Source organism: Gavialis gangeticus, unplaced genomic scaffold (assembly GCF_001723915.1).
Source record: "Gavialis gangeticus isolate Ggan-Ray unplaced genomic scaffold, GavGan_comp1, whole genome shotgun sequence".
NCBI lineage: Eukaryota > Metazoa > Chordata > Crocodylia > Gavialidae > Gavialis > Gavialis gangeticus.
Window position 1 is genome coordinate 693,501 of NW_017729031.1, and position 19,530 is coordinate 713,030.

At 43.1% G+C, this 19,530-nt stretch overlaps 1 protein-coding gene across 7 annotated transcripts in view; it reads right to left on the reverse strand.

The window, feature by feature from the left end:
• Nucleotides 1–19,530, reverse strand: part of TANC1 (tetratricopeptide repeat, ankyrin repeat and coiled-coil containing 1) — a 285,257-nt gene that overhangs the window by 40,398 nt on the left and 225,329 nt on the right. For all 7 annotated transcript variants that reach the window (XM_019522346.1, XM_019522348.1, XM_019522347.1 and 4 more), the window contains 6 exons: nucleotides 19,291–19,522; nucleotides 14,426–14,592; nucleotides 11,513–12,120; nucleotides 9,934–10,042; nucleotides 9,587–9,709; nucleotides 1,685–1,921 (listed from right to left, as the gene is read on the reverse strand). In XM_019522346.1, the coding sequence (XP_019377891.1) occupies nucleotides 1,685–1,921; nucleotides 9,587–9,709; nucleotides 9,934–10,042; nucleotides 11,513–12,120; nucleotides 14,426–14,592; nucleotides 19,291–19,522 (1,476 nt within the window). The remainder of the gene's footprint in view (nucleotides 1–1,684; nucleotides 1,922–9,586; nucleotides 9,710–9,933; nucleotides 10,043–11,512; nucleotides 12,121–14,425; nucleotides 14,593–19,290; nucleotides 19,523–19,530) is intronic.

The window sequence follows — 19,530 nt, forward strand, 5'->3', positions numbered from 1 at the left end:
TATCATTCCTGTGAATATAACCAGCCAAGGTTGTGATTCTTGTAGCTGACAAAATCTCTGCAAAGACTAGCAAGACCAGAGTGAGAAGGGTAAAATTGATGTACCCTGAACGAAGAACCTGGCCTCTTGGCATGTCTCAGTTCGTTCTCAGCGGTCAAGCAGCAGATAGCAGAGAGGGCTTGGGGGCTAAAGACACACTTGAAGGTGTGAGAAAACCATGGGAGTGTCCCTCAAAAGTGCATCTGATTATGTTTGGGACCAGGTGTCACAATAGACTCCTTCACATTTAGACTAATGTTTCCTTTTTCCTGCTCATTTGGTTTTACATGAACAGCTTACTGGGGTGCCAACTGGAGCAGCTGTGACTGCCTAACAGAGAACAGGAGAGCAATCTCCTTCCGTAAAGGATCTGATGTGGTTCAGAGGAGAAATATTACTTGTTGGGCCCCACAAGAAGGGAGAAAACATATAGGACTTGAAAGGCGTGTTTGTGCCACACCCTGAATCCAAGCAGCTATTGATGCTCCAGCTAGCCCGTCCTTGGCTAAGGACACAGATGAGCAAGGCAGAGAGGTCAGGTAATAATTTGCAAAAATAATAAAGGAAAGCATTATTCTAGGGCTACTAAACTAAAAAAAGGTCCGAACAACCAAGGCAACCAAGCCTGTTAACTCACTTTAATAATGAAAGGAGCAGTAAAAGCAAAAATAATATTCCAACACATTTTGCAGAAGCAGACATTTTGACTTCTCTCACACTTTATCACTGTCACAATTTGGCATGGGAGGAACACTGATAAATCACCATATCATGTTTCAGGGTTTCATATATTTGTAACATTCCTCTTTCCTCAGCTATAGAACTCATTTCTACATTTCAGACTTTCTTATACTCTACACACCTCCTACCCTGTGCTCAGTCAGCCCTGCCTGCCTCAGTCTATTTCCCTTTTTTGCTCCATTCCTTGTCTTTCCCACAGACATGCTCCTACCTACACCTGAAACAACCCCTCTCTCTTCCACTGCCACACATAATTGGAACTTCCTACCTTCAAACCCTTCTTCCTCCCTTCATTTAGTTTCCAGCAATGTGCTCATTATTTGTGCACACAATTCTGTCCCGTGATGAGAAAGATAAGGAAACCAAAAGGACAACCAGAGTTAACTCATCATCAGCTGAGACCAATCAAATGATGCCAATGGAGGAAAAACACACAAGCTCCCTAATGAAAATTTTCTCCCTTCCTTCTAATGCAATTTCAATCTGAGTCTCTCTCCTGCCAAGACAGCTCTTTAGCACCTGTCACTCCCAGTAAATCCAAGGAGATGCGAATATTCAGCACCTCAGCTTTATATCCTAATCATGATGAAGTTACATACATTGTAGGTGAACAGTCCCACTCAGTTCAGCAGAACTATCCATTTGTGTAAGTTAAGCACACGCACAAGGCTATACAGAATCAGAGCCTTGATTTTAAGTTCTTTGTGGCCAGGATCTAGATAAGAGTATACACTGTACTCAGGCCTTTCATATCTGCTATTATTTACATCTGTAAAATGTTATGTTCATGCACATTGCATTGTTTTAGAGAAATAACATTCATTATCATTAGATACATCTCTACCCAGTAATTTCATATCAACAAGTGCTGCAGTTAAAACCACTCTTGTATGAAACGGCTTACCCTTTCACTTCTTTTGCAAAGCAGTGAAACTATGTTCATGTGACCTGCAGCGGCCGCATAGCTAAGTGCAGTCATCCCGTTTTCAGATGTACCATCAACAGCAGCTCCAAATTCCAGCAGGAGAGCAACCACTTCTTCATGACCAAGATGGGACTGAACACACAATATTGGAGCATTGTTCAGAACTTCAGTCCTGTAATTCACATTTGCTCCTGCCAAGATCAGCAAGCGACTCACCTAAAGGAGAATGTAGATAAACTATTTTTTCACTTTTCTTAAAATAATTTCTTTAAGCATATTATTTTAGGGAGTTGGAGGCAGGATCTAATTTCTTACTAATTTTAGTTTTGAAACAGGAAGAGAAAACTGACTTAATCACATATTTAAATAAATATTTATATGAAAGTTTAAAAGTCATTGGCACCAATGATTACTGTTGGGCTACTAACAACAAACCCTGAATGTAAAGAAAAGCATAATATTAATCCAAAATACCATGAACTTTTAAGCCATTATGGGTGCCTATACACGAGCACGGAGGCCACTCCAACAAGCTGGAATTCCAGTGTGTCAGAGCACCAGCCTGCTGGAGCATGGCAACTGCTGCGCTCCAGCACCCTTCTGCATCTCATGTATCAGCATGCCCTGCTTAAAAATGGCAGCAGGGATGCTTGAACTAAAGGTCGGCAAACAAGCTTTAGGTCAAGCATTCCCGCTGTCATTATTAAGTGCGAGGACATTGATACATGAGACGCGGCCGTGATTTAGTTAGAGCGGCTCTTGGAGCCACTTTAAGTAAAGCTCCACCCTTTCCCCTACCCCAGAGCACTTGTAAAAGTGCCCTTTATGCCCTCTCACCATGACAAGATTTCAATTGCTACAGAGAGACAGTGTATCACATGAATGTATGCCAGAACCTAAGCAACCATAAAAATAATTAAAGTGTATCTGAGCCTAGTTGTTGCCTTTAATCTTAAAGACAGGGATCAACTGCTTTTTAAATTACAACTATACAAGTCCCAGCATCCCATGCTAAATTCTGAAGATTCAGAAAACAGAACTCCTCTAGTTCTGCTCCTTTTGGATTGTAAAAACTATCAGCATCTCTGTGCTTTCTGAGAACCTTGAAACAACAATTATTTCCCTGAAGAACTTGCCCTTTCCAATTTACCGAGCAGTGATCATGCTTCCTGGTCTCTAATGGTGCTTGAAATTATATTGTTTGTTGGGTACATAGCACTGTTCCCTACTCTCCTCACCATATCACTGATATGAGCAAGGGACTGGGCATGATACTACTTTGTTGCTGGAGAACAATCATAAAGGTACAAGAACACTAAACAGATATTGTCAAGTCACAAAAATACCTAGTAGTATTTAAGTTTTTGGCTCTCTGACTTCAAATTGCTATTAATATCTGGAAGATGTTTTTTAGCCTGTTACAGTCATTATAAGATACATATTAAATGCAAATATGCTGCAGTTAAAATTACTGTTCAATGTCTCTGTAACATATACACATTGAAGAAATGCACTACAGTTTTGAAAATCCACATAACAAACAAAGACAATCAATTGTCAAGGCCACTCCTGCATATGTACACAAGTGATTTTAATCATGCCAGCAGTGACTTGCATGTAATTGTATCTGTAGTGTAGGGTGCTCAAATGATTTAATATAATGGTATTAGCCACAGCCAACAATTGTCCTCATGGATCACTGTTCCTACTACTAGCCTGATTTTAAGGGTTTACACAAATGCCAACATATACTGGAAACAACATGTAACAATGGTGGTTCAGGACACTGGTTGCTTCTTTTTCATTCTACTTTTAAACCACTGATATGGTTTTGGCTATGTGAGTAATGTATTAATGACTACCATAGTTTCTTTTTCATCTGTAACCTGCCTCCTGTTTATCTTTCAATAGTTACATAACAGAGGATAAGTATAAGATATTAAGTACAAGATACATTTTTTCCCCTGATGAAGGTCTGGTCTCTGTCTCTTTGCACCCTGTGAGGCTAGGGAAGTGAAAGGATAAATGATTAATCGTTTAATGGATAAGCCCAATAATAACTGGTTAGCTTACTGGTTACTGTTTAGCATGGGGCAGGGCACAATCTGGCAGGGAAGTGGGGAAGGAAAGCCACACAGTGCCCCAGCATGAACTGGAAGATGGCAGGGTAGGTGGAGGGAAGAAGGAGGAAACGATGAAGGGGGGAGGGGGTGAAGAGGACCAGTACCCTTAGTGTAAGGTTAGAGGAAAACAGCAGGTAGCCTAATGACTCACTGATTAAGCAATTACCTACTCACACACAAGTGCACCCTCCCTCTCAGTGTGGGGCTTCATAGATTGTAAGGGGCTGGAAGGGACCTTGCAGAACATTGGGTCCAGTCTCCCCTGCTCTAGGCCAGAAGACAACTGGGGTCAAGTGACCCCAGCAAGGTGACTGTCCAGTCTCCTCTTGAAAACCTCCAGGGTAGGTGACTACCACCTCTGGAGGGAGTTTATTCCAAAGTTCGGTCACCCTGACTGTGAAGGAGTTTTTCCTGGTATTAAGCCTGAAGCGGCCTTCCAGGAGCTTGTATCTATTGGTCCTGGTTTTCCCTCAGGGTGCCCTAGTGAACAGTTCTTCACTGAGCTCCTGATGCACTCCTCTGATATAGCGGTAAGCCGTTATGAAGTCTCCTCTCAACCTTCTCTCCTTTAGGCTAAAGAGGCCCAGGTCCCTCAGCCTTTCCTCGTATGGCTTGCCACGCAAGTTCCTGATCATACGGGTGGTTCTTTTCTGGACCCTCTCAAGTCTTCTACGTCCTTATCTAAGTGCGGTGTCCAGAACTGGATGCAGTACTCCAGTGCTGAGCACAGAGGGAATATCACGTAGTTTTACGTGAAATGCATCGGTTGATGCATGCCAGCATGTTGTTTGCCCTGCTGACCACTACCTCGCACTGATGGCTCATATTCATGCAATGGTCAGTTATTACCCCTGGGGTCCCTTTCAACTGTAGTGCAAGTCAAGCTGTCACCAGTGACCCTGTACATATGTTGAGGGTTTTTTGCCCCCAGATGAAGCACCTTACACTTGGAAGTGTTGAACTTCATCTGGTTCCGGTCTTCCCAACTCTCTAGTCTATCCAGGTCTGCCTGTATCTGCAACCTATTTTTTGGCATGACCACACGGCCTCATAACTTGGTGTCGCTCACAAACTTAGCCAGCCAGCTTTTCACTCCCACATCCAAATCACTGATAAAGATGTTGAAAAGCAATGGTCCAAGCACAGACCCCTGAGGGACACCGCTGGCCACTTCGCGCCAGGACAACACAGATCTATTCATGAGAACTCTCTGGGTCCTACCCTGTAGCCAGTTTCCCACCCACTGAACTGTCGAGCAGCTGAGCCCACAATCTTCCCGTTTTCCCACACAGATATCATGGGATACTAGATTAATAGCCTTTTGGAAGTATCCAGGTGGCAAGAGACCTGGTCATAGAAGGAGATGAGACTGCTAAGACAAGACCTACCCACAACAAAGCCATGCTGGCTTTCGTTCAGGATCTTACCTTCCACGAGCATATCGTACATAGATTCTTTAATGAGCTTTTTCAGGATTTTCCCTGGGATGGATGTTAGGCTGACTGGCCTCCCTCTTCCCCTTCTTGAAGATGGGCACAATGTTGGCCCCTTCCAATCCTTAGGGATTTCCCTGGTGTACCACAAATTCTGAAAGAGCTTTGCCAGGGGTTCCACAATGACCTCTGCCAGCTCCACCAGCACTCTCAGATTGAGTCCATCCAGTCCTGCTGACCTCATGTGGGCTGTGTTGTCTGATGGAGTTTACCACCACCTCCCCCCCTAAAAGGGGCCCTGGGAGTGGTTCCCAGCTGCTGCATTATTTACCATCGCTTACCATTTAACCAATATAGTTAGAGAAGCTTAAATGAATAATTTTTGAATGATTCTTACATCCCTCCTTGAAGCACAATGAGCAATGACAAAGTACAGGTAGCACAAGGCTGTAGAATGTGCACTAGAAGGAAGAGCATAGAGTATCCTGACTCTAAGGAGGGACTTAGGTAGGTATGTGTAGTTCAAAATGGGCCTTTAGTAGACATAGTAATACCAGTAACTTGAAAACATTTTTGTTCTGAATTGGAACTAAAATGTGAAAGTTAGAAATTTCATACAGAAAAAAATTCTGAAAGTGTTCAACTTCCCAACCATTTCCATTATTTTTTTAAGTGAATTTGGTAGCCAAGGGAGCCCCTAGAATCAGGGGCAGTCCTAGTAGTCTCCTAACACTCAGTGAGGAACCAAGAAGCCCTGTCCTGAGGTAGAGCCCTAAGTTTTTTGTCAGGGTAGGGGAAGCCCAGAAGCCTTAAAGAACTATGTCTCTTGCGGAGGTTTCTGGGTTTTCTGCTACAGATCAGAAGGAGCTCTGTGCTTCCTGGCTCTCAGCTGCAGAGCCAGGAGCCTGGAAACTTTGGGATCTGAAGCCCATGGGTAATCCACACAGTAGGGTCATCTGGAAGTCAAGGATCATGAGTGGGGCCCTGAGAAAAATCACGATTTGACAGACTGCATGGATACCACAAAATTCACCCCACCGCGTGATTTTTAAGGGTTGCAAGCATAGGCAACAGAAGGCTTGTGGGGGCTCATGCCCCCACAAACATGAGACAGCGGTGGCAGCACAGAGGGCCACAGGGCAGCCCAGGCACAGGCTCCGGGTGGCTGCAGCGGGGATGGGAATGGCACGCATAGACACAGATACAGAGCCTACACTCAGCCAGATGGCATGCAGAGCTCTGCCCACCACAGCAGGCAAGTTAGGGAAAGGGAAGGGGTGTGTGTGGGAGGGGCAAATTGAGGCCCCCACAGTGAGGGAGGGAGTGGGGAACAGGCTGGGGCAAATGGGGCCCTGAGGCTGGGATGGGTCACAGGACAGCTGGAGCCGTGGGCAGCTTGTCCAGGGGTGTGGGAGGGTTCCCGACACTGTGCATTCCCCAGAGGAGGCACAGGGGCATGTGCTCCCTGGATTTGTGTGTAGGGCACTGTAGAGGCAGTCTGCTGCAGTGCACTGGGCTCTGTGCCCCACTGCCACTGGAGACAGAAGAAACCAATTCTCCACCTTTCAACCAACTGGCATTTTCTGGTGAAAAACCACATACTTAGAAAATCCTTGCTTGGCTCTAGTCGTCACCTATTAGCAACTAATATTTGGGACTACATTAGTATGTCTGAGATAAGGAAGTTTAAATTCTACTCCAAGTCAGAAAATCAGGTGGGATCCTTAGGCTCTCCATACTTTATCAATGTATCCCCAAGTCAGACAAAATTAGGGTCTAACACAATTCCCATAAAAATCAAGAGAAAGATTCCATTTACTGAGAACTGGATAAGGCTCCAAACAATGGTTAGAATTAAAAATAGAAAAATCAACAGCTGACCTTCCTGTATGTCTATGTTGATCACTTAAGATTTTGTTTACATTTGCATAAAATCTCCTCTTTGAAGGCTTGCAAAATTATGGTCAAAGACCTATACTTAACGCCACTGGCAAGGGAGTACTTTGAACTTGTTTTCCAATATATGGATTTTCTTCAGTCAATTTATGACTTGATTTAAAATTATATATTAAAAATATTTGCTTTTAAAGAGTCTGTACTAACAGTGCTTCTTGCTTTCAGCTGTAATTAAATGTTCGCATCTATGTATCTGTGACATTAGCAGTTCACTGATGAATTTTCATTTCAGCAGAGAATCACTTTTATATGAATTTAAATGATTTTTTACACACATATGCACAACAAACTGTACTACCGACAGCAAACCGACAGTTAGTCATTTCCTGTTATGAGTCTGAAGAAGTCCCTTAATTACATGCATAATTTAAATTACTGTAATTTATGCAAGATTTTTTTAAGAGACACGGGGAGTATAAAAGCTAATCAATAATGTTAAGGCAGCGTGACTCCACAAATAATTTACATAATTTTTCTGGAAAAACCGACATTTTACACTACCTATTGTGCCTTTAAAATGATCCCATAATTCATGTTTTAAAGACAAATAAATGTGAGTTTTTGTTTGGGTCAAATAAAAGATTAATTGATGTGGTTATTCTACAAAAAATGTCATGCATTCAAAGTATGACTTTTTCACCCTGTTTCCATCAAGAATTGAGATTTATACAAAGTCAATTTACACTAAACTCTCAACACCTGATATTTTAAATAATCCTCCCAGATTGAATAATTGTAATAAGAAATACTGTTAGTAATCTTCACTTAGTGGCACCTCAAATAACATTACCAACAAAAAGCATTGTATTTTTTAAATAAATGGGGAAACTGAGGCTTAAGATTGACAGGTCTGAAGTTAGAAACAGGAATGCACCTAAGGCCCCCTGTACACATTACAGCTGTGTCATGATTAATCTGTTAATTGTGGCATAAATGACAAGGGTGACACATGCACTGAATTTAAGATGCCACAAAATGGCAAACTATAAAAATGTTCTACATATAATGGTCTGTACAGTGCCTTAAAATTGAACTACATATTCAAAGTAGGTCCTGGTGGGGACTGACAGTCAGCTAATTGCTGGAACCAGCCAGGGACTGCAGTGGGATCTCAGATCAGGCTCCCCCTGCAGTGGCAAGTAGAAAGGGTGCAATGGGGTCTGATCCCCAAACCCCAAATCATGCCTCCTGCCATGAACATGTGGCATGGCAGGAGATGCAACTGTTGGATTTGGGGATCAGCTTCCATTGCACCCGTAAATGATCACATGCCAGGGGCCCAAAAAATCCTCGTACATTACTCTGCATTCATGGAATATGCCAAAATTGAGATCTATCCTTTTACTGTTTAAGATAAGCACACCTTCTATACCATATCTGTCTGCAGACTTTTATGCTGCTGCCTATAACTGTAGTATCCAAGTGCCTTTCATGAGCAGTAGCTGGAGAGACTATCTGACTCCTTTTCTAGAGTAAAACACTCTGCTGGGCATAAAGCTTTGATCTAGAATGCTTAGAACTGCGTTTGTTTGGGCTGATTTGTATACCAAACGATCCTTCAGATAAAATTTCAGAAGCAATCCAGAAAAGATCAAATGCCACAGGGCAGAGAACAAACTACTTCCGATCAACATCAGAGAAGCCCACTTCCTCAGTGAAACACAACAAAATAAAAGGAAGGAAAATGCAGAAATCATTAATTCACCTTCAGGGCAACAGACTTATAAGGGTACTGTCACATAAATTTAGCCTGAGTTTTAATCTAGTAAAATCTAGATTATGTTTATAATCCAATGAGTAATGCCTTCCACATTCCCACCGTGTTTTTAAAAACACAGACTATTTTGCAAAATTGTATCAATCAGTCCTGGAAAACATAATCCTTTATTTCTTTTTTCTTTTCACTGCTTCTACACCAGTTTAATACTATTCATACACTATTTCTGGACATAATCTAGGTTTGTACTAAAATTTACCTACTTTGGGCCTGATCTGATTCTTAAAGGGCATGAACTGCTAATTTACTATGCCAGCCAGAAATGGGCTGAAGCATGCTGTATTGTTCCACATTACTTCTCAAACTGGAGGTAGCGTAGCCTCCTTAATGTGCTGTACCCCAGACAGTTAGCTCCGACTCTGCCAAGGAAATGAGTCTGCGTACAGTGCCACCCTAAGGCAGCCACACTACTTCTACTTTGGGATATAGCACATGCACAGGCATGACATTTTTCAGCATGATACTGCCTGACCCAGCAAATTAATGGTACAAGAAGTCAGTGACAAAATTCCTACTGATTTCAGTGGTACAAGGTCAAGCTCATTTTGTGGTGTAGCTGGAGTTGTGAATACACGAGTGCCTATTTTCTTACCTTCACATTAGGTGTGTAGAGGTTTCTCAGAGAAGCAAGGGCAGCTGACAATCCATCAGTACTATATCCAATCCACAGAGCTTGAAGGTGACTGGAAGAAATTCCAGTCTTTTTACTAAGACCCTAGAAGAAGTGATAAAATAGATACTTGACACAGGAATTAGAAAGAAAATTTCCTATTATGTCTAACCCACATAAAGAAACATAACTAATCATTTTGTTAGCAAGCAATTTCAGGTGTTTATAAAGGCTAGTTGGAATTATTATAGCAACCATGCTGAATTCCCTTAGAAGTTTTGCATTTCTGTAAAGATCATAAACCTCTGTCTTTAATCCTTGGGTTTTACCTTAAAAATGTGAGCTTTAAGAATGTGATGACCAAGTTCCATGGTTTGTTGACGGTTTAATTTTCCCTCCTGTCGAGAAAACATGAATGCCAGTAGAGCGTGCCCATTCCTAATAAAAGGGGAATAAGACAGACGCACATACTTAGTAACAATTTAGTTATATCATCTAACTTGTTTCTAATACCATCACACAAACCTCAGTTTTCTTTATTTTACCCAGTTAAACTTTTTAAATATCTCCGCGGCTAGATTTAGATTGTAGGACTGTCAAATAACCAAGAGAAAGGAAAACTTTCTGATGCTTGATCTAAGTTCATAAGTTTTGCTAGACTGATGGAGGGTGTGACAGATTTCCCCTTTTTTCCAAGTACAGTGAGGTCACTTTTAAAAGAATAAATTTCAATTGAATGGGGTCATGGGAAATCTAAAGAGTCTCCTGGTGGAAAGCAGTCAGATCTCAGTACCAGTTCCAAAACTCCAGTGAAACGGCAGCAAGGGATTATCTGTGGATGGAAGGGGTGAAATCAAGACGACAACCTAAACAGATATTGTAAAGTTCCACTAAATCTGACTGTTGCACCTTTCCAGGCCTCAATACGAGACGGAATTCCATTCAACCCCTCACTGCCAGTGGTTTGTTACTGAAAGAACACACAGTCTTTTTCTTTTGCTGAGATTACTGATGAAAATACTTTTTGGTGTTAAATGTAGGGGACAATATCCCTGCAAAAGCTTTACAACGTATTTCTAACATGCTTCTGCAGTCAATTCCTAAGAGACCTGGGGGTTCTGATTTTAACACGCAGTAAATGCAGGATGTGGGCTATTATGCAATTCAGTTGCAACTAGTCTATCTGTTTTATCACATGAAGTTCATGATACTGAAAATCCAAAAGACCTGAATCTTTTTTAAGTTTTTGAAATGGAATTACCAAGCATTATACCACATATTAACACTGCTGTTATTATTTTAAAAGAAAGAACTTAAAAAGCCAAAACCCCCAAATAACGCAGTAAAATAAGAGATGCAGAGTACCAGAATATGCAAATATACACACTGGTTCACAGACAATATGTTTTATTGTGATGCAAGCTACACTAACCAGAAAGATGGAGGTTAGTCCAAACTGAAACAATGACACTAGAAACAAAGTTGGAAAGATAGAAGGAACTGTCAGAATAATTAAAAATAAGAGACAGGCCAACCCCTCTCCTCTCCCCCAAAACACCCCTCCCATTTTCTTTCAAAATCTGAATTTTCCTTCCAGCAGTTTCCTATTGCAAATTTTGTCAGGTAAATGAAAATAGAAGACTTCCATGTACCTAATGCTTTCCACTAAGAAACTGAAACTGCACAGTGGGGAAAATGATGCTCAGATATGCAGGCCCAGTTTGCATGGACCCTATGACAGAGTTACATGTAGCATTAGCAGCTAAAATTTTGCCCTAAACATAGCCCGGTTTTCCTCTGGGGAAAAACTGCAGTTCTAATACTACACATCAGCCCTTGAAAGTGATTGTAAAAATACGTAACAGCAACTATCTGTACATACTGAAGTTTACTATAGTCTTTATTTACCTTGGCTCACATAAGAAGTCAGTATTTTCACCATCGGCTCTCCAAACAAGCCATTCCCTGAAGGAAGGATGGCAGAACATACGTGTTTTGTCACGCCTTTTTATCAGAAAACATGAAAGGGCCTCCATTCTCTGCTGGAAGTCTTCCCATTCCAGTTCACCATTTATCTGACCAGCATTAATAGCTGTGAAAATCTGGTCATCTGTCATAGGATGAAGGGATGCTAGTGCCACATTTAATATTGGCAGGGCTCTCTCAAAAGCAGAGTTGCTCATGAACTTCATGTTGCACTGAAGCAAATAAAGTTCTGACAGAGACACTGGAACTACTTTGTAGCTTGCACTTTTGATCACCAGGTGACCCTTTTGAAAAAGATCCAATGTCAATTTCAAATAAAGGTAAGATCCCAGGCTCCTCATGATCAGGTGATTACCCACTTTCCCGATTGTGGCTGCATCAGCTTTCCCATTTAAAGATATATTGTTTATAATTTCCTGACTGCTACTGATCCTGTACTGAATATAGGCATTCAGATCACCATGGATTTCTTTGTTGTCTGGGAAATTGTCGAGAGAGATTTTGAAAAAAGGTAATGAACTTGCTATTTCCTGTAAGAAAAAGCACACACAGGTACAAAAATTAGAGTCTAGCATGAATACTTTTGATATACGCATTTATATAGATACTAGCGACTTGCCCGTCAGTAATGATGAGGGGGAGGGGGTGGGGATGGAGCACCACCACCCCACCGCGCTGCACTGCTGCCAGTTCGTGTCTGGCCCCACACACCTCCTGCTCCACATCCAGTCCCACGCCCTTCCCCAGCACAGGGCGGTAGAGGGCCACTGCCACACACCGCCCTGCGCCACTGCTGCTCCGCATCTGGCTGTATGCCACCCACCCACTCCACATCTGGCCCCGCCCACTCCAACCCCCCTGCTGTGAAGCTCCACAACTGGCTGTGCACCCCCACACCCCTCCACGTCCAACCCTGCACCACCCCTCTCTCCCGTCTTTCTGAGTCCAGTCCTGTGCCACCCCCCCACTCCACATCCAGCCCCGCACCACCCCCTTCCTGTGTCCAGCCCCGCACCCCCCCACTATGGGGTGGTGGGTAACTGCTGCCAACCACCGCCCTGTGTTGCCACTGCTCTGCATCTTGCTGTGTGCCATTGCCCACTCTGCGTCTGGCTTCATGCCACCCTTCCCGTTCTGTGTCCGGCCCTGCCCCCTCATCGGGCACCCCCTCACTGTGCAAAGGGCTCCACATCTGGCTGCGTGTCACAACCCCGTTCCACATCTGGCCCAGTGCTATCCCCGCAGCTCTGCATCTGACCCTGCAACTCCCCTATCTCATGTCTACCCTGTGCCACACCCCCCCCGCTTTGCATCTGGCCCCGCGCCACCCCTCCTCTCCCCGCCGCTCCACTCCACTGGAGTCATTCCCCACCCATCATTCTTGATGGGTATCCTTGATGCAGCACTGGCTGGAGCCACGCCCCCAAGAGCATTATGGACACACACACACACACACAGACAGATGGACTAAGCCTTTTATAGATATAGAATAAAAAGATCATTTAGCTGTTACAACCCTTTGCAACTACTGATGGTCTAGTTGAGCCTAAAGCCCCACTGGGCTAACAGTTCTAGGGAACACCAGTTTCTATAGCCAAGAGCACAACAGTGATGTGGCTAACATCATATCCAACTACCTTTGACTCACCAGCCTGAATGACCAAATATCCATGTACAGCTCAGTTCACTCAAGCAGCACTTTGGTATGAGTCTAGAGTAGAGCTAGAATACACATCTCTGGAGTCAGTGAGATGCCTTAACTGCTGTGCTACCATGGCCCAACTGTTCAAATACAGTCCCCTGATAACAGGTCACACAACATATTTCTAAAAAGAAATAATTTCTCATATCACTAACAAATGGTTCAGTAAAAATTCAGCTAGAAAAGAACCACCACCTCACCGTAGACACTCTTTGGAGGACTGCCATGAGAGTATTGATCAAGCATACAAGATCCTTCTTAGTTTGAGGAGTGACAATTATAGCCATGCCACCTTGTGCTATAGCTATTTTTAACATATGTTTATGGTGCATGACAAACAGTAATACCAATGGTGATCTTAGACTTGTTTCCTTGAAGAGCTATATATTTGTGCATTCTAGCAAATTTTGGAATGCCTTCAACAGAAATGGGCACCCCTGTAATGTAATTCACTTCCTGTTTAACTTATAAACAGTTAAATAAATTAAAAAAGAAGACATTTCACCCCATGTAGCTTTGAGATTCTGAAGCTAGCACATCTCTATACCTCCAGAACACCAGATATTTGGACTGAATACTGGAGAAAGACTTTTTTAAAGAGTAAGTGTAAGTTTTCTGGGACTTGCTGAAAGATGTATGGTAAGAAAAAATAGTGTTGAAGACAAGGACAAGCTTTAGAATAGGGAAGTTGTGGGGCTCCACTTTCTGGGAAGTGGAGATCTATAGTCCAGCCCTCAAAGAAATGCTGTATGAAGATGGGAGACAAGCTCATCACACTATGGAGTTGGGGCAACTTGACTCCTAAAGATTCAACTTCCTGTTCTTATCTCACCTGTAGAAAACAGGCCGAGAATATGGAAAATCAGGTTTGTTACTTGTAGTGTCACTAATCCCGTCAGTATATTCCAGAAAGTGACAGAGAAAAAAGCCAAATGTGTGATCAGATCCTTGAGCTCATACTTGTTCACCATAAAAAAACATAAACAAGGCAGTCCTTTTTGTTTGGTTTTTGATTTTGAATCCCCTTAAGAGTAACACTTTAGCAAAGTATGTGGTTGTAGCAGTATGAAAACTTTTCACAGGAAAGGACAGTGATTAATTTTTGGCAAATTAAAAATACACTTTATTCTTACCTGAAAGTTAGTTCTCACCGTCACAATCAGCTTCAACCAAGAAGGGAATTTAAAAATAATGTTTGTGATAAATGAAGAAAGTGTGTCACCATAATCAGGTTTGTGGAATTCAGCATCATTTAAACCATCTATCAAAATTATGTATTCTTCCTCGGGAATTTTCTGCTCTGAATAACAAAACAGTAAAAAACAAATAAATAAAAATGTGATTATATGGGGGTTTTTTTCCATAAAAGGGGACTCTTCCATAATTCTGAATGTCCTGAGAGAGGAAAAAATGTACCAGGAGAAATGTAGCAATAGCCATGGATGTTATTCCAATATCAGTGAAAGTTAGTTTAAAATATCAAATTGAAAACTACTAGCGACACTAACCTCACTTTAACATTTCATAATTTTTTCAGTCTGAATCTATTTAATTTTTTATGCATTTTTACAGTTCATTTTGTTTAAAGTACAATTTTTAAAAATAATTTCATTTGGTAGATCTTATAAATCATGTAATCTCACAGTGTTTGGGTTATAAATATCACAGAAGTACATTTACATACTACAAAAGTTGTTCTCATTACACTTTATGTTAAGATCCTATTTTGCAAACAGCTTATAAAGGGTTAAATGGAAAAGTGTTACAAGCTTGTTACCGACATGAGTAATGTATATTACAGATGGTTGTCAGAATATTAATAGAAGGTCAATACATGGTTATGTTCAAGTTATGGACTGATTCTATCTAGTTATCACTTATTTAAGCATCTAGCATTTATTAAACTATTATAAACTGTTACACAAAGAAAAACTACATAAATAAGGCATGAAACTACGTATTTAACTGGTGCACAAGCAACCTAAATCCTGATATTTAAACTTGAGTGATTATCTTTGTAACCTTGAAAATATCTTTTAAATGTCACTTGTTGCATTTAATTCAATTGGCTTTTTAAATAAAACACACTGAAAAACAAAATAACACAAAACAATACCCACAAATTCCATCACATGGCTTCATATATACATGCAGAAAGTTCATTAGCAAAATAAGTGTAAAGATTCATGATTTCTGCAGGTGTCTGCATGCATCTCCAGCAGTCTCCCTCTACTGCTTGTCCAAAAGAGAATCTAGAGATCAAGTAAAGGTGGGGCAGGGTGACACCTTAGGGAGTAGGGCCGAAAGCCATGAACTTCTATAGGTAAAAGCTTCATCAGACTGCTTAGGAAAGGTGATTAAAATGACTACCACAGATCTATGAACCTGGCAAAATAGGCTGTTGCTTATGAAAACTCATCCCTCTCTCAGCTCATAAATCTTTAAGCTGCCATCCTATCCCATCTCCTACTTGATCTCTTGATTTTCTTCTGCTATGTGGACCAACAGTAGATGGGGTAACAGACGCATGCAGACAGCTGGCAAAACTCAGGAATTTTGGAGGTTGTTCCAAGCTCTGAAAAAGCATGTTCTAGAGCAGTGGTCACCAACCAGTCAATCGTGATCAACTAGTTGATCGGGGAGCCTCTGACAGTCTCTCTCAGTCTGGGGGGGACTTGGCCCCCCCAAACTGAGATCAGCTGTTAGAGGCTCCATGATCAGGAGTGGCGGGATGCATCTGGCCAAACTGAGCTGCGCCCCCTGCTGCTGGGGCCAGGCCAGCGGAGTGGAACGATCCCCCTCTATGTCCCCTCCCACTGGATGAGTGGGAGCCTCAGCTGCCAGGATAGGGTCAGAGCCTGGGTGGCTTGTCCAGGCATGTGAGGGGGCTCCTGCCACTGCGTGCACCCAGGTGGAGGGCCAGGGAGCACATGCTCCCTTGATCTGTGTGCGGGGCGAGGCAGCTACCCTGGGATCCTCATCAGCAGAGAAGTGAAAGCTGCAGTTTTAAATTTGGTGTCCATTTTTTATGCCAAGTTTAAATTGCAGCTTTCACATTTGCTTCCCTGGGAGCTGGAACCAGGGCCCCACCACCAATGGGGCTGGGGTGAGGGAGGGCAGAGCTGGGGCCAGGCCAGGAGAGCCATGTCTGGGGAAAGGGGGGGGAGCTCATGGCACCATGTCAGGGGAGAAGGGGCCCAGCTGGGCTGGGAGAGCTGTGCTCCACCTGGAGGGGGGGGAGGGGTGCGCGGTTGGTGCCAGGCCAGACCAGGAGTGCTGCACTGCACTGCGCCTTTGCAGGCGGCAGTGCTGGGAGGGCTTTGGGGGCTAAAGACCCACAAAATTCACCTTGGCTCCCCCACAGCCACCCCCTCGGTGCTGCTGCCCACCTGCAGACGCACGGTATGGTGCTCCCTGCCCTGCCCTGCCCAGCCCAGCCCGCTGCATCTGCATGGCTCCACAGGACAGCTGGGCAGCAGCTCCCTGCAGGTCAGTGTAACAGGGGCTGGGCCAGAAGGCAAGACTGAGCTGTGGGAAGTTCATACCGGGGGGAAGCACTGCCTCCATGTGATCAAGAGTTGGGGGGGAGGTCCCGTGAGGGGAAAGTGTGCATGTGTCCATTTGTCTGTGTCTCTGCATGCATCTGTCTCTTTCTGTGTGCATGCATGTGTGTGCGCGTGTGCCCATGTGCAAAGAGTGAGAGTAGAGTGCACGCGCCTGTGTCTGTGTGTTCGTGTGTGTGTAAATTTGGCCATAGTGAGGGCAAGGAGAAGAGGCAGGCATGTGGCCCCCCTGCCCAGCAGGGTCCACCCAGCCTCCCGCACCAGCAGTAGGAGGGGAAGGGGCCCCTCTCCCTCCACTACAGCCCAGCTCTCATGGGGGGAAGGGGCCCATAATTTTGTGCTTGCCCAGGGCCCCAGTGCACCTTAATTTGCCTCCCCCCCCCCCCACTGACCTGCTGGGCAGGGGAGCAGCAGTAGATCCTGGGTTGCCCTTTCCTTCAAAAAATGATCTTAACCTTAAAAAAGCTGGAGACCACTGCTCTAGAGGCATACACTCTTCTTATTTCCACCATGTATTATCTACTTGGTTCCATCCTCTCTATCCTGACCCAAGTCAAAGCAGGGTAAAAAAGAAGGGTAAAATGTGTCATCCTGCAGGCAATTCAGAGTTGCCTAAAGGCAACAGCAGCCACAGTGTGTTTCAGATACAAGTGGTCTACCCATATCAGAGAAGTGATATTGTCAATCTAGCAAGTAGTGCATTTAGTCTTCATACTGGAATCCAAGATGGCTGCAATGAATTCACATTTTGGTTAATATTCCAGCCCCCAGTAGGGCTAGAAAATAAATTCTAATGACACTCATACATTCAAGATATGCTGGACCCCATCTCACGTAATTGGTAAGATCATGGACAGCTATCATCAGAAGCCACTACAAAATCCACTACATGCACTACTTACCAGATTGGTAACATGACTTTTCTGACACAGGTAGATCACCCTGGGGGTCTTTACGAGGAGGCTAGATGTACACCTTGCTGGGGTCGTCTGACCCCAGTACTCTTTCCTGCCATGGCAGGGGGTCAGACTAGATGATCTACTCAGGTCCCTTCTGACCCTAGAAACTATGAAACCTTTACTTGAAACACACCGTTTTCCCTTGTGGCAATGAGTTGCCTAAAATAACAAAATCTGGAGACCTTATTGGTCAATTTATAGCACGTCTCTTCCCCACCCACAGCTCCATAACTCAGCCCCATTCTCTCCACTGATCCCAGGCTCCACTCAGTCTACTCATCATAGTACCAATAAATCTATCTCCTCCCTCTGGACTCTACCTACCAACTTGTATTTTCTTCCTGTCTCTTTACCCAGCCAATGCCTCTCCTTTACTTGGCCCCTGGTTCTTTGGGGATCTGTTCCCAACCCGCCCTTTTCCCCCCACCAAAATGCTTTTCAGTCACACTTCTTACTCAGCAACTCCCAACCTCTACGCCATACACATTTTCCAGACTTCCTCTATCGCCCCGATTCCAATTCCAAGTTCCAGTTTTCCTCTCCCCTGATCTCTGGTCTGTGTGTGTCCTACCTTTCCCCTTTTTACCCTGATCAAATTCTTCCCTTGCAACAGATCTGGTTCTTACTCCCTCTACATTTGAATCAGGCAGCTTCTTCTTCCATTTTACCTTGGTCTATTTGGGGCTGCACAGAATTTGGCTGCTGAAGTCTATTAACTTCACCCCTGAGCCTATGTCAACTACAGTATATCAAAAACTTACAGCCTGGCTATGGGTACCAGAAAAGGCATACTATTCCCTTAAAAAATAAATAAATAAATAAAACCCCATCCCCATGCCAAATCTCAAGTCCTTGCTTTAAACTTGGGCTAAAGTTTTTAATGAAAAGGTTGCCAAAATTCTTTAACATGGGAAAACATCTTTTTCATGAGTCTCACCCTTAAAAAAGAGTATCTCATTTGGGCAGAAATTTATGGTAGCAATGGACAGAGGAAGTTCTGACACTGAACATCTTGAGTCAGATGCCTAAGCACAGAAAATGTGGGCCCAAAATCATTGAAGTTTAGCAAAGTACAAGCAACTCAGAACTGTCTTTCCAAACAGGAAGTGTCAGTAACCATAATAATAAGTGGAGTTAACAGACCCACCTATAATTTATCCTATCATTTATAATTTAGCATTTTCCATTAGCATTTTTCAAAATAGTGTTTTTTCAAGATCTTTTTAATAATGGGTTCTGCAGGATTTAATTTTAAAACCAAAACCCTTCCATCTGAATATGGTTTGTCTACTGTTATTATGAATAACATCCAAGATGATTACAACTGAAAAAGATTAAAGAAAACAAATTTCTCTCTAGTGAAGTCACTTCTACTGCTTTAATCATCTCCCTTACATGGTTAAAATATATGCCAGATTACTCTTGGGTTTTCTGATCATGGAGTTTATAAAGTTTAGTCTGAGTTTCCTGGCATACCTTTCCTGAGGTTTGCAAGTGGCTCCAACACTCCTCTTTTAAAAGCTGCCACTGGATCTTGGACGCAGGACCTAAGGCTAAGCATGCTTTGTAGATGAGGCTCTTTTATTAGAAGATCTCGGTATGCCATTAACTGATGTGACCGGCAAAGTAAAGCTGCAATACTATGGACAAATTCTGGGACAAGACACGTGTACGTGTTGTCAGCTTGGCAATAGTGATAGGCAACGACCTGGGGGG